General features: G+C 48.3%; 4 protein-coding genes across 20 annotated transcripts in view; 3 read left to right on the top strand and 1 right to left on the bottom strand.

The window, feature by feature from the left end:
• The first annotated feature begins 216 nt into the window (after positions 1-216).
• Positions 217-8,909, top strand: LOC122391459 (methionine aminopeptidase 2-like). 4 transcript variants are annotated; one of them, XM_043385377.1, is made up of 10 exons: positions 217-337; positions 2,387-2,546; positions 5,197-5,332; positions 5,624-5,737; positions 6,121-6,275; positions 6,551-6,788; positions 6,974-7,068; positions 7,422-7,563; positions 7,930-8,104; positions 8,411-8,909. In XM_043385377.1, exons 2-10 carry the CDS (start codon positions 2,397-2,399, stop codon positions 8,661-8,663), a joined length of 1,458 nt encoding a protein of 485 aa, XP_043241312.1. In that variant the 5' UTR covers positions 217-337; positions 2,387-2,396; the 3' UTR covers positions 8,664-8,909. The 4 variants fall into 4 exon arrangements, with proteins under 4 accessions (XP_043241312.1, XP_043241321.1, XP_043241340.1 ...); XM_043385386.1 differs by having other exon boundaries at positions 218-337; positions 2,387-2,547; positions 5,201-5,332; XM_043385405.1 differs by lacking the exon at positions 217-337 and adding an exon at positions 344-398 and having other exon boundaries at positions 2,387-2,547; positions 5,201-5,332.
• Positions 8,910-8,958: 49 nt separating this feature from the next.
• Positions 8,959-11,260, top strand: LOC122391477. Its single transcript, XM_043385416.1, has 4 exons — positions 8,959-9,113; positions 9,479-9,741; positions 10,113-10,337; positions 10,601-11,260. The coding sequence occupies exons 1-4, from the start codon at positions 9,074-9,076 to the stop codon at positions 10,787-10,789; spliced, it is 717 nt and encodes a 238-aa protein (XP_043241351.1). The 5' UTR covers positions 8,959-9,073; the 3' UTR covers positions 10,790-11,260.
• Positions 10,889-19,013, bottom strand: LOC122391416 (cytoplasmic dynein 2 intermediate chain 2-like). 12 transcript variants are annotated; one of them, XR_006258351.1, is made up of 12 exons: positions 18,968-19,013; positions 17,394-17,500; positions 16,934-17,018; positions 16,428-16,658; positions 16,050-16,177; positions 15,569-15,681; positions 15,103-15,310; positions 14,573-14,751; positions 14,071-14,231; positions 13,565-13,767; positions 12,613-13,045; positions 10,889-11,254 (listed from the first exon to the last, which is right to left on the bottom strand). XR_006258351.1 is itself a non-coding variant. In XM_043385334.1 (11 exons), the coding sequence occupies exons 2-11, from the start codon at positions 17,456-17,458 to the stop codon at positions 12,913-12,915; spliced, it is 1,506 nt and encodes a 501-aa protein (XP_043241269.1). In that variant the 5' UTR covers positions 17,459-17,500; positions 18,968-19,013; the 3' UTR covers positions 10,889-12,912. The 12 variants fall into 12 exon arrangements, 6 of the variants coding, with proteins under 6 accessions (XP_043241269.1, XP_043241291.1, XP_043241278.1 ...); XR_006258352.1 differs by lacking the exon at positions 18,968-19,013 and adding an exon at positions 18,944-18,962; XR_006258349.1 differs by lacking the exon at positions 18,968-19,013 and adding an exon at positions 18,718-18,748 and having other exon boundaries at positions 17,394-17,502.
• Positions 19,014-19,308: 295 nt separating this feature from the next.
• The window catches only part of LOC122392396 (glycine-rich cell wall structural protein 1.8-like), a 52,162-nt gene continuing 46,608 nt past the window's right edge, over positions 19,309-24,862 (top strand). Inside the window, exon 1 of one of the 3 annotated variants that reach the window (XM_043387212.1) lies at positions 19,309-19,654. In XM_043387212.1, the coding sequence (XP_043243147.1) occupies positions 19,625-19,654 (30 nt within the window). In that variant the 5' untranslated portion in view covers positions 19,309-19,624. The remainder of the gene's footprint in view (positions 19,655-24,862) is intronic. The other 2 variants (XM_043387230.1, XM_043387222.1) reach the window with 2 other exon arrangements.

The following is a 24,862-nucleotide window of genomic DNA, read 5'->3' as shown; positions in this document are numbered from 1 at the left end:
AGAAAAAGTTTCAGATGCTAATCCTTCTGCGCATGCGCAGTGAGGAAAACACAGTTTTTATTTTCCGTTTGAAATAACAAACAAATAAGTATGATTTTGCAACTTCCAGAGTCAATAGATGTAATATGGTAAAAGTAAGAGAAAAATTAAGTACAACGGAAATTGGATGTTTTGAAAAAATATACAATTTAAAGATTAGTTAAGGGTAATTCTCAATTATTTGTCCATTGGTCTTGTCACTACATTTATGGCGCTAATGTTACGATTATGGTTCTAAGGTCCCATACCGCGTGCGTGATATTTGTTGCGCGTTTTTGTGTGGGAATCCGTAGATAAGGTATTTATTTTGGGTTGATATAAACATATGCATAAGTTAATCAAGCCTAGTTGGGCATAAAGTAAATATTTTTACCCTGCATAACTCGTATTTCATATCCTTTCCATCTTATCGGTGGATGAGGAGTAGGGGCAGCGGTCGAAATCGATCGAGATCTAAATCAAAATGGAAAGTTCAACCGCTTTTTTCTAGAATAGGTGGAAGACTCAATGAATTTTAATTGGAAAGGTTAGGTTAAAACTACACATCAGTGCATAAGCCATAAGGAGTTGAAAACGTGGGAGTGTTATGAATTTGGAGACTGTATTTGGATTTTGGGATACGCCCTTAGCCCTCGGCCCCTCCGCAGCATCCAAGATCGCCTTTTTGGATCTCATGCCAGTGCTTCACTTATGTCTTAAGCTGTCTTTGAAAACCCATGTTGAGGCCAGAATTGTTCTATTGATATTTTTAATTTAAATGAATTAATTGACTCATGGAATCCATTACTTATGGAATATATACCTATGCTAAATGACCCTTAATACTTTTAATTAATGTCTATTGTTTCTACTTGCAAATATTTAATATTTATGCCAGGTGACATCAAACATTTATTACCAGTGTTTGAATTGACACTTGACAGGTGCCTATGAGCAGTCAGAGCCTACTGTAGGCAAATCAGCTCATTGTGCAGGCTGGACCATGACAGTTATTATGGCCTGACTTTACATACTTTTGGAAATGATGGGTAACAGAGATTATTCATAGTTCCAAATTTGGCATATCCTTTGAGTTTATTGTATGCACCCATGATCCATATATCTCATTTTATTTTACCATCACAACTGGTAATCTGCCTGCCTTCCAACAATTAATAGGTACTTATTTTTAATTGCTTTTGACATGGATGATGATGTTATAATGTTTAGGCCAGTTCAGCTTGGCCTGTAGATTCCTACTCATGCCTAAATAAATTAGTTTCCTTTCTTCTTCGAGAATCCATTTTGGTTCTTAACCTTTTTGGAGGTTCCAGTAGTAATGAAATTCACCTGCTGAGTTCCCTCACTCACCATGCGTGCCTTGTGTTGAGAGTTGAGAGGGAACCTCTGTTGGGAAGAGCTGTGGTATGCCCTCTCATGCTGAGGGGAATGTGAGACATTAAATTGGAACTAGCTGAGCATTAGGGTCATCAATAACTATAACTTTCTACTGAATGTGGTGGCAACTGAGCACAGGCTGTCAATGTGACAGACTGTGTGTCATCGGTAATCACATGTGGCACAATGACACATATGTGCCATGACAGACAAGGGCACATCTGTGTGTCTGTCAATCAGTTTAAGGTTCTCTGCTGGACAAAAAGTACAACTGGAGTAGTCTCATGTCTGACACCACTTACAGCCCAGTCTGTTTTCTAATGAGCTTGCTGAAAACAGAATCTCAGGCCAGGTGACCTTTCATCCTGTTAAGCACAATGCTGAGATAAAGCGATTGATATTACATACTTATTAGCAAAGATACCTGAAATTCATTTCATCTGAGACTTTAAATCAAGAATGAGAGTCCCTGGTTGAATGTGTGATTGTATGCCAAGCCAGGTACCCTATGTTGTAAATGCAGGTTCCAAGTTGTAGTTGGCAGTTAGCATCCCTCAGTATGATACCTGGGCTCACAGCCATTCAGTCATTCACTTGGGGAAAAAATTGTAAATAAAGGCATTATCATGGGCATTACCACATAATCACTGCAGCTACCATGACATAAGGTACGGTCCGTACCACTTCACGTAAAATTCACGCCGTTTGACGGTAAATCCGCACGGATCATGAGCGTTCCGCTCCGTGTTAAATCAGCATCTGCCGAGTGAGTCTAAAATGACTCGAACTGCACACTCGCCACTAGTAAGCTGAGAAGTTAAAGACTCACGGAGGTGCTGGGTGGCCGGTTGACAAATTTTATACAACTTAACGCTGCAGTCTCTCATCATTTCTGTCGTTTCTCGGCTAGTTGGATGACGACAGTGCCTACCGAACTAACGTGTACGATGGTACTTTGTTTGCCTGATAGCTGCACCGTGATGGCGGCCGAGGTTGAGACCGCTGTGCAGCCGACGAAGGACCTCGGCGAAGATGAGCAGGAGGAGGGGGATGTCATAGAGGCCACAGAAGGCGACACCACTCAGGCCAGAAGCAAGAAGAAACGCAAGAAGAAAAACAAGGCAGCTGCAGGTATGCTAAAAGTAATGTGATGTCGATCATGAATAACTGTACAGATCTGACTCACAGTTGTGTCCAGTGTGTCTGTGCGCCACAGAGGTGGTCCGGTCGGGTGACGGACAAAAGTACGTATCGCTAAAGTACGTAGGACAAAAGTACGTAAGCAAAAGTACGTAGGATTAAAGTACGTATCGCAGAAGTACGTACAGTATAAAGTACGTATGGACAAAAGTACGTCAGGGACAAAAGTACGTATCGCAGAAGTACGTACGGTATAAAGTACGTATGGACAAAAGTACGTCAGGGACAAAAGTACGTATCGCAGAAGTACGTACAGCATAAAGTACGCATGGACAAAAGTACGTCAGGGACAAAAGTACGTATAGCTAATGTACGTAAGGTAAAGAGTACGTATGGACAAAAGTACGTCAGGGACAAAAGTACGTATCGCAGAAGTACGTAGGGTATAAAGTACGTATGGACAAAAGTACGTCACGGACAAAAGTACGTATAGCTAATGTACGTAGGGTAAAAAGTACGTATGGACAAAAGTACATCACGGACAAAAGTACGTATGGCAGAAGTACGTAGGGTATAAAGTACGTAAACGTATGGACAAAAGTACGTCACTTACAAAAGTACATATAGCAAATGTACGTAGGTATAAAGGTAAACACGCAAGGTAAAGACCTTGGGCAAGACGCCCCAGATAATTTATTTTGCTACATAGGCCTACCTAAATTTTGTCCTACATCACCTGGAAGGCCAAATCGGTGCTCAATGTGTTCTTTGGACATTTTACTTTAAATTCCACCCCTCAAATTTATTCACTTATGATCGGACTCCCAGCTAGGAAGTGATTTGTGAAGCAACTGCAAATGGGGCATTTTGCCCCAACCCCAGGGCAAAACGCCCCACGGCCTGAGGCAAGAAACCCCATTATACTCTAGAGTCTAGCTTAAAGATTAAACATGGTAGTTGGCTAAATCTTATATGAGAGGTCCGTTAGAACCCTGGAGGCACGGCACTGAAGTTAGCACATTCCATCCTATCAGGTGTTCAGCTATGACACTATTGTATGAGCAGGTTTTTCACGTGCCTCATAAGGCCAAATAATAAATTATTGCAATGCAAATCAGTTAACAATACACTTCCTTTGCCATACAGTTGCTGAGAAAAATACATATAAATGCATAGAAACTTGCTGTTCGCCAGCTACCGAACATTAGGAAGTGGGTAGTCCGAACAACACATGCGGGTAAAACGCCCCATGGGGCTTTTTGCCCCGCGACCTACTGGGGCGTTTTACCCCATCACGTAGTTCGGTCAGCGAACAACGCCTTGCGCTCCAGCAAGACATAATTTAACACGAACCAACCCGGCATTATAAACGTTAGACAATAGTTGTTCAAAATACATAAAAGTCGTTAACCTGATGTGGACTACAAAAGAACGCGATGATGCATAATCAGATGACCAAACATAAAAATCACTCAAAAACACATTTTTGGCTATATCTCCCTAGAGAGCTATCACAATTTCTTTCCAGTCTGCTCATATAATGATCATATAGTGCACACTTTCCCCAGAACCCTGTCAGTTCCGAGAAACATCGGTGAGGCCGCCAGGCGTTTTAGCTCGGCGGGGCGACTTGCCCCGGTCTACCCTACGTGTGGACCAAAGTACGTCACGGACAAACGTACGCATAGCAAATGTACGAAGGGTATAAAGTACGTACCCCACCCATGGGGTAAGTTGAGCAATGTGTAATACCTTTCTTATTCTTTATTTAATGAGCATTTGTTACAAGGCATAGCAAAATTTCTCGATGTGTAAATGGGCGAAAGGGACAAAGCTATATTATTTGGTACATATATGAATTTATCATGAGTTCCCTGTAGTATGGCAACAGGGCAGCAGTAAAGAAAAAGTGGCTCAACTTACACTACTATACCCTACTTCTAGCATACGTACTTATACACTACGTACTTTGGCATACGAACCGTACGTACTTTTGGCATACGTATTTTTTACACTACGTACTTTTGCATACGAACTTTTGCGTACGAACATTTGCGTACGTACTTTTGGCATACGTACTTTCTACACTACGTACTTTTGCAAACGTACTTTTGCGTACGAACATTTGCGTACGTACTTTTGGCATACGTACTTTATACACTACGTATTTTTGCATACGAACTTTTGCGTACGAGCATTTGCGGACGTACTTTTGGCATACGTACTTTTTACACTACGTACTTTTGCATACGTACTTTTGCGTACGAACATTTGCGTACGTACTTTTGGCATACGTACTTTATGTACTACGTACTTTTTCATACGTACTTTTGCGTACGAACATTTGCGTACGTACTTTTGGCATACGTACTTTATGCACTACGTACTTTTTCATACGTACTTTTGCGTACGAACATTTGCGTACGTACTTTTGACATACGAACTTTAGCGCCTACGTATATTTGCGTACGAACATTTGCATACGTACTTTTGTCCTACGTACTTAAGCGATACGTACTTTAGTCCTAAAATCCGGTCCGGTCGCTGGCTGTTCGCGCTCCGTGACTGACTGGCACTGTGCCTTAAAGTGCCGATGGTTTGGCAGTTACCTGTGCTCCATCACTGACCGTTGCTGTTTCCGCAGGTGCCGGTGGTGCTGGCGGCTCGGAGGCCGGCGGCGCGGCGACTCAGCTGGCCACTCAGCTGAACGGCCTGGACGTGAAGACCAGCACCGGTCCGGCCGATGATGAGGAGGAGGACGAGGAGCCGGCGGCGGGTGAGTGATCTGTGGTCGAAATACGGCGGCTGAGTGAACGGTCCTCCAGCCGGCGGCTGTTTAGTGATATGTGGTCGAAGTACAGCGGTTGAGTGATCGATCCTCCAGCCCGTAACGGGTGAGGGAACGGTCCTCCAGCCCAAGATTACTTTACTACTCTCCAGCCCACAGGAATGCTGTGTGTACTGCATGCCAAAACATTTTCACTCAGCTGAAATAGTGAGCCAGTGAGTGTCAACTCATTTATGTCAGTCTCTTTGCTGATCCTTTTTACACGTTCCATTATCTCAGGTGGTGATGCAGCAGGCAAGAAGAAGCGGAAAAGGAAAAAGAAGAACAAGGGTGGCCCGGTGAAGCAGCAGACCGATCCTCCTTCAATACCCGTCGTTGAAATGTACCCCAAAAGTAAGTGATCTAAATAGAAAAGCAATCCTAATAAATGGTTCAAGAAGAGCCGGTTATCATTAAGCTTTTAATCAATGTCAAAATTCACACATCTTTGGCGCCCTTGAACTGATCGTGTTCCTGAATCTGGGGTACCTGATTCCTTCGTCGACGTATTGATCGTATTGATCGAAATTCGATAGGATCTGGTTTCAATGTATGCTATCGTTTTTAGTTCATACCACCTATGTGCTACTAAATTTAGCGATCATGTTGTATGAGGTCGTCAGACACTGGTCTCGAAGTCCGTTGGTAAGGCTGCTTGTTAACTGTGCCGGGTGCAACTGTGGCCGACTTCACCCTCTCACCGTTCTGACATCCGTTCCTGCCGTTTTTCCGCACAGATACCGCGCCCAAAGGTCAGCTGATGGAGTACCCCGCAGTCCAGGACTCGCGCTCGGCGCGGGACCGGTTCACATCTGAGGAGGCCAAAGCCAGGGACACTGCCTACGAGGAGATTCACACCGAGCTGCGTATCGGCGCCGAGGCACACAGACAGGTCGGTGGCCGCGAGCTTTACTCGCCGCTAGTTACTCAACGCGTATATGACTAATAAAAACGTCAGGTAGGCCCGACTCGCGTTCAGAACTGCCTGCTTCATTGAACTAATATGAATAAGTCGTGACGACGGAACTGGTCCCCCACTGATACAGTTGATAAGGTTTTAGCATACATGTACTGCTCAATAAACAGCTGATTGGTTTACTCAATACCCATCTGTGACAGATTTTCGTTCAGCTTATCAAATCCCTCACGGCTTGGTTTCTCTCACAGACAAGGCAGTATATGCAGAAATGGATCAAGCCAGGGATGACCATGATCGAAATCTGCGAGAAACTCGAGAGTATCGGCCGGGCCACGATCGTCGAGAACGGTCTCAAGTCTGGCCTGGCGTTCCCCACGGGGTGTTCCATCAACCACTGCGCTGCGCACTACACGCCTAACGCCGGCGACAAGACGGTCCTCCAGTACGACGACGTATGCAAAATCGACTTCGGCACACACATCAACGGTAAGTTTTTCTGTGTCGGCGGGTCCAATGGCTAAAGACAGTTGTGAAGTAGGTCTTAACAGCTGAATGATAGCATGGGAGTGAGCTAGAACACTAGTGACACACATCGTGAGAAATGCTGTGGTGGGATGGTGGGTTGAAGCAGTGTTTTACCGTATACTGACGGCCTCCCCGATCCCCGACAGGTCGCATCATCGACTGTGCGTTCACGTTGACGTTCAACCCCAAGTACGACCGGCTGCTGGATGCCGTCCGGGACGCCACCAACACCGGTATCAAGGTGGGTTGGTCAGAGAGTCGCGCATACGCGGTGCGGTGGTGGTGCGGGCCGCCCATTTGGACTATATATTGTAGATGGCGTTTATGCCTCCGGTATGCCTTATGTTATCCCTGGAGGGGAGTCACGAGTCAGCATACATTTTGTGCCACCACTGACCCACTGCCAGGTGTGCAACTTCAGCTCTTCTCTCGTATCGTTACGATGGTTGGGAAGGGTCCAAGTACCTATTGTCTCTGTTGATGTGTTGGAATAGGTGCCTGCGTCGATAGTGTCCTGGGATACATGTTTAGGCTGAGAGTTTGACCGGTGTTGATACATTTGATGACGTTATGTTGTCTTTTATGTGCCGACAGTGCGCTGGTATCGATGTCCAGCTGTGCGACATCGGTGAAGCCATCCAAGAAGTGATGGAGTCGTACGAGGTTGAACTGGACGGTAAAACGTACCAGGTGAAGTCAATCCGCAACCTCAACGGCCACTCCATATCGCCATACCGTGAGTAATTGCACAATACGTACCTAACTGTACATAAACGACAGCGGTAATGTACGAACATGGAGCCCTTTCTAACTTACCCCACGTTCGATGTCTCTCGGACGACGAAGATTCTACGTCGGCCGGCCAATCCCGTTCAAGGTCAGTGGGGGCTCGGCTGCGCTTATGGAACGTGATTGGCCGGACGGCATAGAATCTTCGTCGTCCGAGAGACATCGAACGCGGGGTTAGTGTCTGTTGGCTCAACGTAAGGAGTGTTATGTTTAATTTCTTGATGGCTTACGTATCAGGCAGTCTGGTGTAATAGCACGTCCCCGAGCCCTCGTGTTCCTCACACTGTCCCTCCGCCCGTGTCGGTTGGTGCAGGTATCCACGCCGGTAAGACGGTGCCGATCGTCAAGGGCGGTGAGAAGGAACGGATGGAGGAGAACGAGGTTTACGCCATCGAGACGTTCGGCAGCACCGGCCGCGGCTTCGTCCACGAGGACATGGAGTGCTCGCACTACATGAAAAACTTCGACGTCGGCCACGTGCCGCTGAGGTGAGCTGGGCTCGCTGCTGACTGGGTGAGGTGGATATAGTGGTATTGTGATTGGTTGAGAGTGGTGGGACAATAGATAGAACAGGAGGGAGGCTTAGGGGTATGGGTGTAACGGGCTGTGGTCGGACAGCCGAGTACATGGTAGGGATGCAACCGGGGAGATTATTGTGGATATGGATAAATATGACTGGTTGATATGACGCCAGTGTCTTTCTTAGGGGTGGGGGTGGACCCACGTGAACGCTGCCGTTTCAGCTGACCCGTCTGCCATAATCGCCGGTAACCGATGTTTCTCCGCCCCCATAGACTGAACCGGTCAAAGCAACTGCTCAACACCATCAACCAGAACTTTGGCACCCTGGCGTTCTGCCGGCGCTGGCTGGACCGGCTCGGCGAAACCAAGTACCTCATGGCGCTCAAAGACCTCTGTGAGAAGGAGATTGTGCAGGCGTACCCGCCACTGTGTGACGTCAAGGGCAGCTACACGGCCCAGTACGAGCACACCATCGTGCTGCGACCCACCTGCAAGGAGGTGGTTACTCGCGGGGACGACTACTGAGCGCCGGCGCCGCGCGGCGGCGGCTCAGAGCGACTTTTTTAATCCCCACTGACGGCGGAGTTTCGCGGGTGTTTTTGCTAACACTGAGACGTTGACGGACGGCGGATCGTGTGTATGATAGACTGGCTGATTGTGCGCCGGGGGCGGCGCGGCGCGGCTGGTCAGCACTCTGACGTCACGCCGTCGGGGTGCCTGTCAGTTGTCCGATACCGGCTTGTTGACGTTAATAAAGAGCTGGTGTTTGGAGCAGAGTTGCTGTCGGTCTGTGGCTGTGGGGGGTTGTATGTCGGGTGGCCCTGCGGAGGTCATGTCACACCGGGCTGCCGGCTCTGACGGGTAAATTGGTGCAGGTGGCGGGGCGGGCGGCGAGCGCCGGCCTCTTGAGCAGCTGGGGAGCAGCGCCGGTAGGGATGGCTCGTGTGACAGGCGTCCTCTGGGTGCTGGCCGCCGGTGAGTTGGTCTTCGTGCGGCTGCGGTTTGTGACTGAGCGCTGGTCTAGGTGCGAATGGTGAGATTGGGTCTTTCCCCGGCTATTTTCTCGGTGACAATGGATTCTCGTCGGTCTGGCTGGTTGGCGGGACTGGATCGTGCAGTAGCTGTGGCTGGTAATGTGCTCAAGAAAAACAACTTTTTTACGGGAACGCTTATACCAAGCTAAGGTCACCTGACGATTAGTTTTTTTTTTTTTTTTTAGTTCTCACTCATGGGATGTCATAATGTAGCGTTCGAAGAACGATCGTTCCCTGACAATGGCTGCATTATTGAACGTCATCAGTCTCACAGCTCCACCGTTCCCTCTCCGGCACCGTCCTCAGGACTGTGCGTCAGTCTGGCGTCGGCGGGCATGCGGACGTCCTCGCTGACAATGGGGAAGGCCACGGTGACCAGCTCCTCATCACGCAGTAGCAGCAGCAGCAGCAGTAAGAGCGGCAGGTGGCCGGGCGGCCGGCCGCCGCAGCCGTCCATCACCCGGCTGGTGAAGGAGTACGCCATCCCCAGCGGTCAGGCGGTGATGACCACTCAGGTCATCCACGGAGAGGGCGTCTCCGGCATCACAGAGACCATGCAGATCACACAGGTGGGTCGGTGGGCGCTGCTGGGGCACGGACTCAGCATTCCCCTCCCGAAACTCAAATCTGCGTAAGTCGCCAGTAGCTAAGCCTCTAGTAAGCCGTCAGATTATAAAACCTCCTTTGTCTGCACATCTGAGCGTAAGAAGTTACCAACGTATCGGTAGCGCCATGTTTTTTTTTTTTTAAGCGGACGCTTTCAAGAGGTCGTATTGTATGATGTTCAAGTGTCCATCCGATAGACCCCGGCTGAAGTGCATAAACAAGGCTCCGATCCCAAGCACTCATCTCGATACCGATACGGATACGATACGACGTCTAACTGCGCAGGATACCATACACCCTATCTCACTTCTTCACATGTTCAACCCTTCGACAGACAAAGAAAAAGAAGAAGTTCGTGTCGACGTCCACCAGTCAGATCGGTAACGCGCCGCCAGTGACCACGGTCACTTCCAGCACCAACGACGGCGGCAGCAGGGTCAAGGTCACCGTGGGTCAGGGCAGGGAGAAGATCAAGCTGAAGGCGCGGCCGGCCATCGACCTGGACGTCAAGGCACTCACCATGGACTTCTTCAAGAGCGGGGTCTCTATGGAGGACAAGGTAATCAGTGGGTGCCACCCTTCTCGGTGGATGCCTGAGCCGAACGGGTGGCGCGGTCGTTGGCTGAGCTCCCTTTCCCGTTTGCCGATGTGTACTATTAGTCCGTTCCCTCCCCAGCCTCTAGTTTGAATCCCCAATTGCGTAACGATCAATCGTAACAAATCGACTACAGTTATCAGTGGGTTGTACGTTTAAAATATCCCACGCACGACTGAGGTATCGCCGTGTTGTGACGCTCATCGTTCCAAAATTTCTCTTCACAGGATTTCATGGTGATCAACGACCAAATCGACAAGGTCACCAAGACCATCGATGACGTATTCAAGACGTTCTTCGCGGCTGACGAAGAATTCACCAAGAAAAAGGGAGATGTGAAACGAAACTTTGCGGATGCGTCCAATCGATTCAAGGATATGGGTATCAAATATCCTGATTTCCAGTTTGCATATTGATTCATCGACGCCTCACTCCATTGACGGTTACGCATTACCGTATATGGCGATGGAAATACCGAAAGTTGTATGATCAGCGACTATGCTTCACAGGCGTTCCAGGTGAATTGGGCTTTATTTCAACTTTGAACGATGATCAGGCGCGGGCGACGGAGTCGCACACTGACATTTGAGGTAGTTACGTCGACTGGCTTCCCGTGTTCTCTCAAGGGTCAGATGGTAAAGGGATTTCCAACAGGTTTCTAATGTGGAACTTCAATAAGTAATCAATATTTGGTACCACTTCAAAATGGAGAGAACTTTAAATGTAATCCATAAGTGTATTTCGTTGACTTCAATTATGGATAACCGTGAAATCAACAGGCCAATCCGCTGTCCTAGGGTGAGGCAATAAAGGCCGCACCATATGAACTGACTTATCAGGTGTCGTAACGTCACGTGAGTAAAATAAATGAGATCGATATACAGGGTGTCCCATAAGTTCGTTCTCACATTATGTTTGCATGTGAAACAGAGTACATTGCGTTTTAATATATTTATGACCCCTCAATAGGCTCCTCATTTAATAGGCAAACACATGAATACATGCTGCAGCATGCCAACCGGCATGTTTGGCTGCATAGTAGGCTTAAAGTTAACCCAGACTGACTTGACATGTGCCGTGAGCTCCTCGAGGCTGGAACAGCGCTACGCTTCGACGAGCCTCAATTTCAGCATAACCAACAAATTTTTATGAAATTTTGATCCAATGAGGTGCCTGGCATGTGATCTTGCCACAAATGCCTGTCACAGTCTCCTTGCACCGCTTTTAAGCTTTGCTTGACCTGTGCACTGATGCACTGTCTTGCCTGGAGATGGGCCTACGACCTTCCGGATGCCATTTTCTCCTCTATAAATATGTTCATACTCGCGGTTCGAGTTCAGCTTGAGGGCTGAAACTCCTCCTAGATGTTCTTGGAAAAGCATTCTGCTTCCCAAAACTGTTTCTAGGTTGCCACTTGCAACTTGGTCAACTCCAGAACGCCTATAATCCCACAACACAGTGACCCTGACCTTTTGCATAGGAACATAACGGGACGAAACGGAGGCCTCCTCCTTCGCCCTTATGGGGTTGTTTTCGGGTTTGGACGGGTGTTTCCTTTCGAACGTGGACTAGTTAGTCCTGATGACCTAGTTGATGTCATCAGCCCTCTGTTTTGTTTAGCCTCAGGCATAACGAAACTCATGTTTGGCCATTTTAAGACGTTTTTGACTGTTTTGAGTCCTCCGGTAAGCAAAGCTTAAGTCACCTTGAGTTATGTACCCCGAAAGAACACTCTTAGACAGCTGGTAATCCATCCTGAAAAGTCTGCTTACAAACTTTGTAACCCTTTGACCTTTTTGATGGCCACTTTGGCGCCACACAGTTTTGGCCACTTGGCTCACTCCTGAGGGCTGACTGGAAAGAGGATAAACTTGCAGTGACTGACTCCCGACAAATCATCGGTGTCACTTGCTGACTGTGCGTCCAGTTAGCGATGGCCATTGGCTACAGACTGGTAGGCCTCAATCACCCTCAATCGTCGCGAATGGTCACGTGCTGACTAAATACTGAGACGTACCCGTATCGGAGACCTCTATGTTGCGGCGTTAGCCGTCTCTGTAGGAAGCGGGCTCTATAGCAAAAACTATTTTGTCTACAGAAATTAGCTACTGTGGAGCATATTTCTACCAGCCATGGCAACCACGTAAGCTCAGTTACGAACCAATTTCAGTGTGCCTTTAAGCAAGAGAGCCTAAAAACGTAAAATTTAGGTGAGAACGAACTTATGGGACACCCTGTAGGTACAGCTGAGATCATGCGTTTCAAATAAACGCAACCATCACGCGTGCAGTAGTCGATGCGTTGTCGCAGTGAACACACAGTAACCACATCGGGAGCCCGCAGCAGAAGTCGAGGCACAGCCGTGGACGGACTAGATTACAAATATATCACACGAAACCCACTTATATCGTGGCGGCGTCTGCTGTGGCTGGGATGGTGTGCGTGCCGTGTGCTGTATGTGGGGTGCCGCCGAGGATTTCCTGCTTGACTAGATATCCGGCGCGGCGGTCGGCGGGGAGCGTTCAGATGACTGCGGTCTCTAGCCATCCGTTTGAACGCCGCCCAGCCGGTTGATCTCAGCCAGCTCGTGCGTCTTGGGCGACACGTACTCGGTGGCCAGCGACCAGACGTGCACGGCGCCCTTGGCGTCGCCGGTCGCCAGCAGACTGGGCCTGCGGGAGACGCGGACACGACCGTCAGAGGGTGGAGTTACAGCACAGGGCTCGGCCGGGCGGGAACTAGTCATAAAACGGTCCATAAGACCGTAAAGTCATAAACAGAGACCCGTCGGCTGATCTCACAGACACAACACACCTCCGACCAGTTCATCGGGGACTTGGGGGACCAAGCAATCCACACAACAGTCCACCCAGTCAGTAAAACAGCCCATCTCGTCCCCGACTTAATTAAGTCCCACTCTGGCCATCAACAAACCACCCTTTCCCCGTTCGCTCGCTGTCGTTACTGCGTACCCCGTCCGCTCACCGTACTTTGTCGTTACTGAGTGTCCCCCGTCCACTCACTGTTTGTCGTTACTGCGTGCCCCGTTCGCTCACTGTTTGTCGTTACTGCGTGCCCCGTCCGCTCACTGTACATTGTCGTTACTGCGTGCCCCGTTCGCTCACTGTTTATCGTTACTGCGTACCCCATCCGCTCACTGTTTGTCGTTACTGCGTGCCCCGTCCACTCACTGTTTGTCGTTGAGCCGCAGCGCGGTGACCACCAGCGGTTTCTCGTGCAGTCGCATGGTGTGCAGTGGCGCGCCGCGGCGGGTGAAGTCGAACAGGTGCTGCTCGCCGCTGCCAGTGGTGACGAACACGACCAGCGGCCGGGAGGGCGAGAGCGCGGCCGCCGTCACCTCCGCCTCCAGACTGATGGACAGCAGCGGAGAGATCTGGAACGCAGCACCCTCAGTGAGCAGGTAACGCGAAGGGTCTTGAAAGTAAGCACACTGCATAGACGTCTCATTTTGCATTGAGACTATCATTTTACTTTGTGAAGAAGGTGGTACTCACAAGCTGATATTGAACAGCGTCCAACTGAAACACCAAGTGACTGTGCCATAACCAAAAAATGAAACCAACTGTGCTATAACCCAAAGCTGGCGCTTCAGTGAGAAAAGCATACAGCCTCGCAAAAGGATGACAGAGCTGAGGAGAGGCCGGTTCAATTCCCATAGACACCGTCCACTCCGTACCTGTAGTGTGTTGTAGACGCGCACTTCGTTGTCCGAGCCGGCCGATATGAAGATGTTCCTGTGGAACTTTGAGCACTGCAGCACCAGCACCTGGCCCTGGTGCGGCTCGAACGTCGACGTCACCGGGTTTAGAAGGCCCTCAGTGCGCTCACCGGTCATCGCTGCATGGTGCAAATGGAGGGTCACCGGGCTGCAGAGCGGATACACTGCCTTGTGTTACAAAGCTGAGACGGACCAAATACTGGGCCATAATGAAGAAAGCAATCAACCATTTGATGATAGGCCGTACACGTTTAAATTTTAAAAGGTATTACCGTTATACACTCAAGTGTCTTTGCATTGTGACAAAAGAGCATTGGAAAAATACACGATGACAAAACAATGACAAAAACAAAACATTCAGAAACAGATGTTCTCGGCCGCCGGTGGCCGGCTGGGATTGATCCTGAAGTCGTCAGTCGTCACTCACCGGCGATGGGCACCCCTGGATCCCATCACTTACCGGTGATAGGCACCTCGGAGGCGAACGAGCAGAGGAACACGCCGCCGCCCTCTGACCCGATGGTGAACTGGTCCGGGTTGTCGTGGCTAAAGGCCAGTGCCGTCAGCCCAGCCTCTGAGTCAGCTCTGGCGGCGCGCCGGCCGGCCGAGCGCGGCACTTGGCCAGCCATCAGCTGGAACCTGCGGGGAAAACACAGGTGTGTCAGATTTGGTGGGAAAAGTGCCTCGGACGTTGTTTCATGTTTGAAATTTAGCCCACAGAGATAGCTGTTAAGGTGGCAACTTCGTCGGTTTAAGAAAAAAAGAAAATATGACAGCATAACGTCTTTAGACGTTTCGACTTCTATGCGATAAGTATTAGGTACCCACGTATCAACTGATCAACAATGTCGTGAAATGCAGGTAAGTTTCTTCAAAGATCAAAGAACTTCGAACTAAGCAATGCGGGCCAACAAGCGGAGTTCACTGGGCTGGCCCTACATATTACATCCCCCCCCCCCTCCAATTTGCCCCATCCCGCGTCTGCCTCACTGTTTGACCAGCTGCAGCTGCTGTTTGGCCTCGGAGTACTTCCAGACGAGCATGCGGCCGTCGCGCGAGGCCGAGACCAGGCTGTAGCCGGCCGAGCGGGCCAGCCAGTGCAGCGCGCTCACCGGCTCGCGGTGGCCCTGGATGATGCCCGACGTGGTGCCCAGCAGCGGGTCCTCCTCACGGGACAGGTTGTACAGCTGCAGCTCGCCTAGCAACACATAATCGACGTCGTGGAACTTACACTGCACAGCAATGGATATCCAGACAAGCATGAAAGTGCAAACTATATTTAGTTCATTTATACAAACAATGACGTACCGAATTTGGGTCAGCTTAGCCTCGGGGGACGGGAGAAAGAAGTGCCCGAACCTGCGTCCTGCACAACATACTACGGTTTAAAATAGTAATGCTGCACGTCCGCGACCCACTCATCCCTAGACCGGGTGGCCTTCAGCGTGCTACTGACCTGTGACCATGCCGACGGCGAGGACGCTCGGCTCGCTGGGGTGAAACCGGCAGTAGCTCGCGCAGGAGCGCAGCTCCAGCTTCTGGTACGGCTGGTTCGGGTTCAGATCTTTCCTGAAAACGATGAAAATGTATTAATATTGCATGCGAATTGGCTCGACTGATATTCAAAGATGACATCATTGACAGTAAAACGACTCATTCTTACATATCATTGTATTGCCCTTCAACATAATGACACTCAAATAAAAAAATCACGCTCATTTTCTTTTGAAGATGCTAGTTCTTGTGCTTTTTTCAGACCGACATCCGTCCGCTATCCGTCCGCTGGTTATGTGTATAATGGTTATGTTATGTAATAGGTTTGCGTAAACCTTAGAACGAGGCTCGCCTGCCCGTCCAGTTACCTCGTACATCTGGTTATGACGGACACCCCAGGCTGACTGGAGGAGTGCCCAGGGCGACTAGCGGCGCGCACTCACCGGTGTACGTTCCAGAGCGCCAGTGAGGTCGAGTGTTCGCACCAGGACTGGTGCTCGCCGGCGCCGTACCCCACAGCCACCACCGAGCCGGTGCAGCTCCACGACAGGCACGACACCTGGTCGCCAGTCTGACGCACGCGGGTGACACACACACGGTCAGTATCGGCATTAGGCACCCGCGAACCGGTCAGGTGCAGGTCGCAGAGGGGAAAAATAATAAAACACGACGTCTTTATGGAACATGTGCTGCAAATAATCTTACCTCATGTTTTTAGGTGAATTAATATAATAACCAATCATTGTAAGCTCCAAATTAGAGCAATGAATATTTCCACCCAGATTGGATATACACCCAGGGGGGGGGGGGGTCAGTCTTACGGTGCCGGTGTCGGCCGGCCGGCCGGCCAGCCGCAGCGTCAGCAGGCGCCGCACCGGCTGGTCGTCATCCTCCTCGATCAGCTGGTAGCCGTCGAAGGCGCGCGACTTCTCCGAGCGCTCCAGCTCGCGCAGCACGAGCGGCACGGCGCGGCCGAGGAAGGCGACCAGCGAGGGCTGCACGGCGGCGTCGGCGGGCGGCACCACCACCTCCGGCTCCGGGTCCGTCTGACTCTGCGGGGGCGGCAGACCACACTCAGAATCTGCTTCTAAGAGCTGCATGGCCAGTGGCGTGCCTGACTAGGGCCGCTGAGATATGGTGCAGACTTCTCTCACAGTCCCACTAGGTACTGCTGCATAGGCTATCAGCTTAAACTGCTGATGGAAATACACCTAGAAGTTGAATCAATGCCTGAGCCTGAAGAAAAAGTTTGAGAAAATAATCATGGCCAGTTATTAATGTCAAATGACAGTAAAGGTTTGCATTTGAAAAACAACAGAAAATATACCTCTTTTTCATCGTGGCCAATTGTCTGGGTTTCACTCTCCTCTATCTTCAATGGTTCTGTTTGAGAGCCACTCTCTGACTGTTTGCTGAAATAAAAAGAAGCATATAAAATATAAATTCAATTCAGACCACACATTCAGATAGCATGTATTCTAAACTTACTAGAATGTAATGTAGATTGTCCAACCTGGAACACAAGAATCAGAACTAGGACTGTGCAGTCAATTCTTTGGTTCCAGATAATACTTTCCAGGAAAAGTGAGATACATGTTCTGAGACTCAACAATAAAAACTGTGCCTGGTTGCAGGCAGACACTATTAAAACAGATTTGCTGGTAAAAAGCATTAGCACAGTACTTTAAAAATTAAAAGGCTTCAATCTCATGATGCATACTAATGTGTGACCTTGTTTCACTTGGAACTATTGAGAGGAAAGATGTGCTTACAAACAATTTGCTCACCTTTTAGCCTTCCATGATGATTTAAATCCTATTACATCAAAATTGACATCCTTAAATTTAAGCATGTCAGTTTTATGGGACAAGGAGCTTCTATTTCACTGACAGCTCTGTGGAGACAAACAGGATGTCAGTTATCATATTGCACATGCTTAACTTAATTAGTAAAGTGGGGTATCATACCTACTCCTCATCCATTTTCAGCCATTATGCTGGCAGCAATTTTCAAAAGTAAAAATATTCAACAAACAAGTACCTACACCAATATATACCAATGCACTAATCAAGGAGGTTCCTGCCAACTTTAAGCTTTCTTGAAAGCATAAGTAGACTTACATTTTTAAGGTGCTTATAAATCACCTATCCACCACAGAAAATATAGTTGCCTGGTGTATAAAAATGTCAAAATTAGAGCTGCCCATACAGTATAGTCTGTCTGGACTCTGAAGACCTAACTCCAACTGTCAACTGTAGTTCCCACCACCAGGACAAACACACTTTCAAGTTTCACCACCAATAGTGGTATGCTCTAGCAATTTAACCACAGGTCATGCTGGTATACTGGGATATTGGAAAGCATTTAGGATCAGAAGAATCTGTGGTTTTCTCCCTCATTACTGAGCTGTCATTGTTTTCTTCTTTTCCTCCATTCCATGGTATGAGCCATATTTAGCTTATATTACTTGATAGCTTTTTTGATGCAGTTACCACCCACCAAACAGCCACTTCTGAAAAAAACCTTCAGCATGACCAATGTTGCAGAGAGGCAAGTTAGCCTATTATATAGTATCCTCATTGGTTAAGTGTTGGTGCAGAATATATATCATTTCTTACAACTCTTTAGTGCCCTGGGCCTGGACCCTGTTTCACTGCTTAATGCTACCCAATGCTCCTGGTGTCATGGTCATGGTATTGGGTTTCAGTTTACATGGAAAGTGGAAACATCAGCAAACTGATGTGTGACCAACCGACATCATCCCATGTTGAGTACCAGAATTTTTAAGTTTTCCATAGAAACCAAACATCATGATACCGCTAACATCACATAGTGTCATACAGTGAAATAGCCCCCCCCCCCCCCACTTTATGGATGACAGTGAAAACAGGGCGCCTGGGACGATTTGATCAAGGCTCTTGAAATTTACTCACACAAACCACGTGACAATTACTGTGTAGAAGGCATCGAGAGGGAGAGAACTTCTCAATAGACAAAAGTCACATGACCAAATATGCCCTCCGGGCTCCTGCGCCCTGTTTTCACTGGCAGTGGCGTCCCCGCTTTTAGCTATTTCAATCCAGACAAAATAGCAGCATCAAGATGGCTAATTAGGATTTGGGAATGCCCATGGGGGCCATGGTGGTCTCAAGCTGAAATATGAAATATAGCTACCATGTAAAAAATCAATTATTAACATCGAATAATCATAAATTCCTTCACATTCAGTTAGCATACTGGCAAGCACAGTCAGTGGCATAAGCATAAGCACAGATATTACTGAAAATACCCAAAAGGTTTTTTATAAATTATTTATAAAACCATAACACTTTAAGACATTATAGAGTTCAGTGGACTTTACGGAAAAACCATTATAGAGTTCAGTGGGAGAAACTAAAATGTGTGATGCGCCATTTCTGTCGCATTCTTCCATCTCGGATTTACTTTTCATAGGATAATTATTACGTCACAAAATTGTTAAGCTACTGGTTATGAATTATATATTTTTTCGCTCAATGTAGCTAGATTATATCTAGATTATAAATTAAAGCATTTTTGATTAATTTTGTAGTACGTTAAAGGATGCAATCCTTCTATGAACGGCTTGACATCGATAAATCCTTTTGAGTTGATGACGTAAGAGTAAAGAATAAATCCAGCAAGACCTTATACAAGTTCCTCATATTTTGTCGCCTTGATCCACGACTATCACAGTCAGGCCCAAGGTCAGGCCCACGCGGTGCGTTGTTGGGGGACTCGTTGCAGTTGTTGTTGCAGCTGAGAGGGGTTGTGTGATGTGTGGTAGTTACTAGTTACTGCTCCCCCAATTCGTGTGATACAGTGATAATATGGGTGCATTGTGATTTTTTATTACTGGCAACTTGGGAAATGGCTGAGAACGGACGTTATCCTTTGCATATTGAAGATGAATCAGATTCGGACGCTGAAATATTCATCGCGCCCACTCCGATTCCGGCAAAATCGAAATCAAGCACAGTTGCAATAGATTCAGTTCAGGATGCGTCGGCCCGAACATCGTCTGCTCCCGGTGAGTACCGAAATCCTGTAGTTGTATCATCCATGATAAATCGTATTGGTATTCTTCATGAGAATCGCATGATTCTGTGGGCGTTTTACACGGTGTGCGGAACTAGATTGCACACCTTCCAGCAGGTCCGTGTCAGCAGTCAGTGCGCTCGTATCTTATCTCACCCGTGTATTTCTTGACCACACTGGTCACTCCTCTGTTGAAGGGGTAAGCCCAGAGCCCCAGACACCGCCCTCCAACACCCCAGTTCAAGTTTGAGCTCAAGCTGTCACTGTCATCCGCCCTTTTCGCGCTTTGCCGCGAATATCAATATTGAAAGCTGAGATGATGAAGATAACTCGATTTTGCGACATGCTCAGAACTGAACGCAATTGACAGCAGTAGGTAACATGTACCAGGGCTGCGGAGTCGATGGATTTTTGGTGACTCTGACACCAATTCTGAATCCGGCTTTCTAAAACCCAACATTGACTCCGATTCTGGGCAGAAAGAACTGTCGACTCCGACTGACTCGAACTCCACCTCTGCAGCCCTGCCATCTCTGCGGAGTTGATGAATTTTCGGTGACTCCGACTGCGACTCCGGTTTCCAAAATCGGCTTCGATTCCGACTCCGACTCAGGTCAGAACTGTCGACTCCGACCGACACCGACTCCGCAGCCGTGCACTGAACCAACAGAGGACCGTCCAGGGCTGCTGACTGGCTACGCTTCTCGTTTAGTGATGAGTCAGTTTTCTAGCTGATGCACCCGACGAATTGACAGAACGGACACAGTGGGGTGATAGCAGCGCTGAATATCCCTCCACCGAAACAGTGAAGGAGGCTCTGGACATCCATGGGTCTGGGTCTTGGCCCATGGTGACTGATGAGCTATTAGGTTTTGTCAGAGCTGCACGTCCTCGCAATAAGACGTGGTGGCCGAGTGCTGGTACTACGTGGATCGTGGAGGAAGTAGGTACTGAAGAAGACGGCAACGAAGGCAATGCGGCGAAATAAAAAAGGGACCGCCGGCACCGACTTTGATCAAACTTCTCATAGCTGTCTGAGATGAGACGGAGTTCTAGGTTATCAATATGCGTCGCGATCACCTAGCGGTGGTGCCAGGACAACTTTCCGAGGTTCTACAGAAGGGTAGTTCTAGAAGGGCGTGTGGCCGGATGATAGTCCTGGCCCGTCGCCTATCGAGAATGTGTGGGACGTCGCTAAGGACCACCTGGATATGATGAAACCGACCGACCACCTTCCAGGAGCCGCCTATCATGAATCCCCCAGAGAGTATCCTAAATATAATCATCGTTGTACTCGGCGGGCCCCAAAGCCCCAATACCTTACCAAACAGCCAAGATTATTGTGCGATCAATATCCAGACACCCTTTGTGTACTTCAGCGTACGATATCCTTTGTAACTATCTTTCACAGTTCGTGGCTCGCGCCACTGTCGTCATCCTTGTATCATATGTGCCTCGGTATGCGGTGCCGCCGGTGGAGGTCTTCGGGCGGCTGGGAATGTGCTTTTGGGAGGTCACGGTTGAGGCCCTGTTTTGGAACGGCAAACATGGCTTCATGCCCCTGGGCTTTTGTCCTTTGAGTGTAAGACGTCTCTTTGAAACCTATAATGCCTTTGGAGGTGCATGCATATGGAATGAAACGAATTCCAGACAATTCTGGAATTGTCCTTGATCAATCCTTCTCAGCCCCGGCTGGGACCGCTTACGACTTCATTCATTCTTCCGTAAGTATTTTAACGTGATTCCTTCCACGTGTGTGTGTATAAAAGATCAATGTCTCTTTGTCGATTTTCGGTTGCACTCTGATGCTTACAGGGAATAGTCCTCTTTCCTTACCGTTAGCGACCCAAGTGCCTTTTACCTCTTACAGTTTTTTTTTTCAATTTACTTCAAGATGGTCTGTGTTTAGAGTCTGGAGCTTATTACGAAATATGAACCTTTTAAATATTTAAAGCCTTTTGTCAATTGTTAAGTATCACTTGCAAGTGATTTCGGAATCACGAATTTACCCGCCCAGGGTAGTGGAAGATGTAACACTGTAACGTATACCAGTATAACGCCTTTTGGGGCGACCAACGGAGCGAGCGAGAGGGTGAGCCTTGCACGTGCGAAATTTCGAGGGGGTACCTCCAGCTGACTTGTGCACGGCACCCTACTAACCGGTCTCCAGCGATGTGCCAAATTTGAGCACAATCGGCCCAGCCGTTCTCGAGATCTGGAAGGGGCACCCTGCACGTGCGCACGTGCAAAATGGGTCCCAACTGACTTTTGCACGGCACCCTACTAACCGGTCCCTAGCCATGTACCAAATTTGAGCGCCATCGGTCCAGCCGTTCTCGAGATCTGGAATCGACCCCTGCACGTGCGCACGTGCAGCAGCACCCCAACTCGGGCACATGGACATGCATTGCCTAGTGGGTGCCTACCTACATGCCAACTTTCAGCGCAATCGGCCAAGTAGTTACCGAGATATTGCAACAATTACAAAAGTGACACCTCTTCGTTTTGCACGTGGCACGTGCATAAGGGGTCACCCACATGCACCGGGAATAGTCCAATACTTGGTAGAAGGAATGAAGCTACCCTACAAAAAATACCGCATGTAAATCGGTCAAGTGGCTGCTGAGATATAAGCGTCGCAGAATCGTGACCACGGCCGGCCGGCCGGCCGGCCGCTCATATTCAGAAATTTCCGTTATTCTACGTAAGACTCCGCTCGCTTCGCTCGCTCCGTAATCACACAAAATCGTGCACATAATGTCCCTGAATGCATCCCAACTTCTGATCATATTTTGGCAAATAACTAACCGGGGCCGGGTGTAACGTAAAGCGTTTGCGAGCACATCAAATGATTGTATCAATAAGTGGTTTTGGGAACCGCTTTTTGAAGTATGTTTTTGTTTTGACAGGTGCTGGAAGAGAACGAAACATGAGGACATCTAAGCAGGAAGATGTGATGAGTAAAAGTGTTCTGAAACCGGGTTTCGAACAACAACACTCTGTACCAAGGAGATCTCGAGCGATGGAAAAGAAGAAGGGCCGTCTGGAAAGAGCCAAAACTGCCGGTGAAGGCTGGTATAACATGAAGGCGCCCGAGCTCACTGAAGAGGTCAAACAAAACCTCGAAGTTCTTCAAATGCGAGGAGCGATTAATAAGAACAGGGTGTACAAGAAGAGTGACATGCGAACTCTGCCCAAGTACTTTGCGATGGGAACGGTGGTGGAGCACGCGACCGACTTCTACAGCTCGAGGATTCCCAAGAAGCAGCGGAAGAAGACGCTGGTTGAGGAGCTGATGGCTGATGTCGAGGCCAAGAAACAACTGAAAAAGCAGGCGACCAAATTGGCCGTAAAGAAGCAAATGAAAGCCCAGAGCCAATCTGGGAAGAAGAGGAAACCTTTCAAAAGGCGAAAGGTAGAGATGGACTAACTGTTTCATGCAAGGAAAAACATGCAAAATAATAAATACACATGTCGCGAGTGTTCAAAGGTCTTCTGTTTTTTATTAGCTGCGGCTGTAAGCTACGCAGCTTTTTTATTAGCTGCGTGACGCGTGACGGCTGTACCTTCAGCCCTGCTCTACCTACGTACCTAATCATTTTATGAACGCATTCACAATACACATACACTAGTCAGTAACCGGCACATATGTGGTATGCACACACCATTCACGGCCAGTCCATTTTTAGCGATTGAATGCCTGGAACGCTCTGAATAAATATTTACTAGCAGCAGGCGTCGCCCGGAAAATGGCATCCATGGGGCTTCAATTAGACGCTGCAGCCACTTCGATCTGCTCACTCGGCATTCAAATATAGCGTTACACGGCCGGCTGTGCGATGAATCTGTTTGCCGCCCTCAACATCATCGATCTTTTCTTCTTTGTGCGTTGTCACGCGTTTCATCACGCATCGGCTGATAAGCATTCGTCGCCACCAGTCGTTATGCCCAAGATTACTCTATGCCGTCCTTAGGCCAAGACGGCACTAGAGAGGGGTGGTTACGACTTACGAGCCCGGAGCCCCCATCACGTTTGCCCCCTAAAGCTAAAGCTTCACGAAGAAAGCAAAAGAGGAACGCGTTGCTCTACACGAGAGTAAGCCAGACGCCAGAAGAATACTCATTTGGGCGCAAAATGACCTTGCAGTGGCAGGCCCCTATCCCCCAACAAACGAACTAAGAATGCTCATTTTTTGGCCTCAGGTCAACTGGTGAGCTCAAATGTCAGGTCAAATAAAACGGTATTTGATTACGCAACACTAGTTGGTCATCTGTTTATAACAATCACAGTTATTGTGATTTTTTATCAGATTGGCATGGCTCATTGCATTCGCTTACCTAGCCTAGCCGTGAACTAATACGTTTACCTTTTACCAATGCGGTCTGATGTAAAATGACTTTTTTGTGGGTAAGCCTGCGCTAGTTCGCGAAATTCGCCCCTCTATCATTTCAAAAATTGACATCCTTATGCTTTCGTGAGGCATGCATTTGGCATGATGAGCCAATGTTGACCGTTACTGGCACGTGAGAAAATGATATTTTTATGTTTTCTCTCGTTTGCCTTATATAAGTCATCAATGGTATGCAAATTTCGTGTGATACATGCCAACGTCGATGATTATTGCCCGGCTGATGCGAGCTCTTAGTGTTTGACGATTTCCAGAGCAAGTGAAGACAGCTGTGAAATGGCCTGGAATCACTCCACGATTCTGATGTTTAGACTGATCAGCTTTGGAGCGCGTGTCTCTCAGCTCTGTATCCATTGAAGGCTAAATTAGGTCAGCGCTGAATCCTTGCAGTCGTAATTCAGGGCACGAAATTTGCCTTCAAAAGAGAAGATATCAATTCTATGTATATTGAAGCATGTAAAAGGCATGTCGGGCGGGCGTGCGGAACGGGCTATAATCGAGAAGACCAAGGGGTGCGGTGCTGATTGCAATGTTGGTAGAACTACAATGAAAAGGGAAGCAAAGTAAAGAAAGTTATTGTCTTGAATATATTTCGAAAATTTACGAATGATGATCAGTCACAGACGAGAGAAGTTGAGGTGAGCGTTACTTGAAGCACAGGTACACGCCTAGCTGAGTGACTGCTCGAGCCAGCCGAGTACAGCCTCCTTCTCGTCCTGGCTCATCTTGCCGAGGCGGCGCGCTACGGCCGCCTCCAGCGACGGCCGCAGAAACTCGATAATCTCCTTGTG

The sequence above is a fragment of the Amphibalanus amphitrite genome, unplaced genomic scaffold, assembly GCF_019059575.1.
Source record: "Amphibalanus amphitrite isolate SeventyFive unplaced genomic scaffold, NRLGWU_Aamphi_draft 000022F_arrow, whole genome shotgun sequence".
In the NCBI taxonomy this organism is placed as follows: Eukaryota; Metazoa; Arthropoda; class Thecostraca; order Balanomorpha; family Balanidae; genus Amphibalanus; species Amphibalanus amphitrite.
This window is presented reverse-complemented; position numbering and strand designations above follow the sequence as displayed.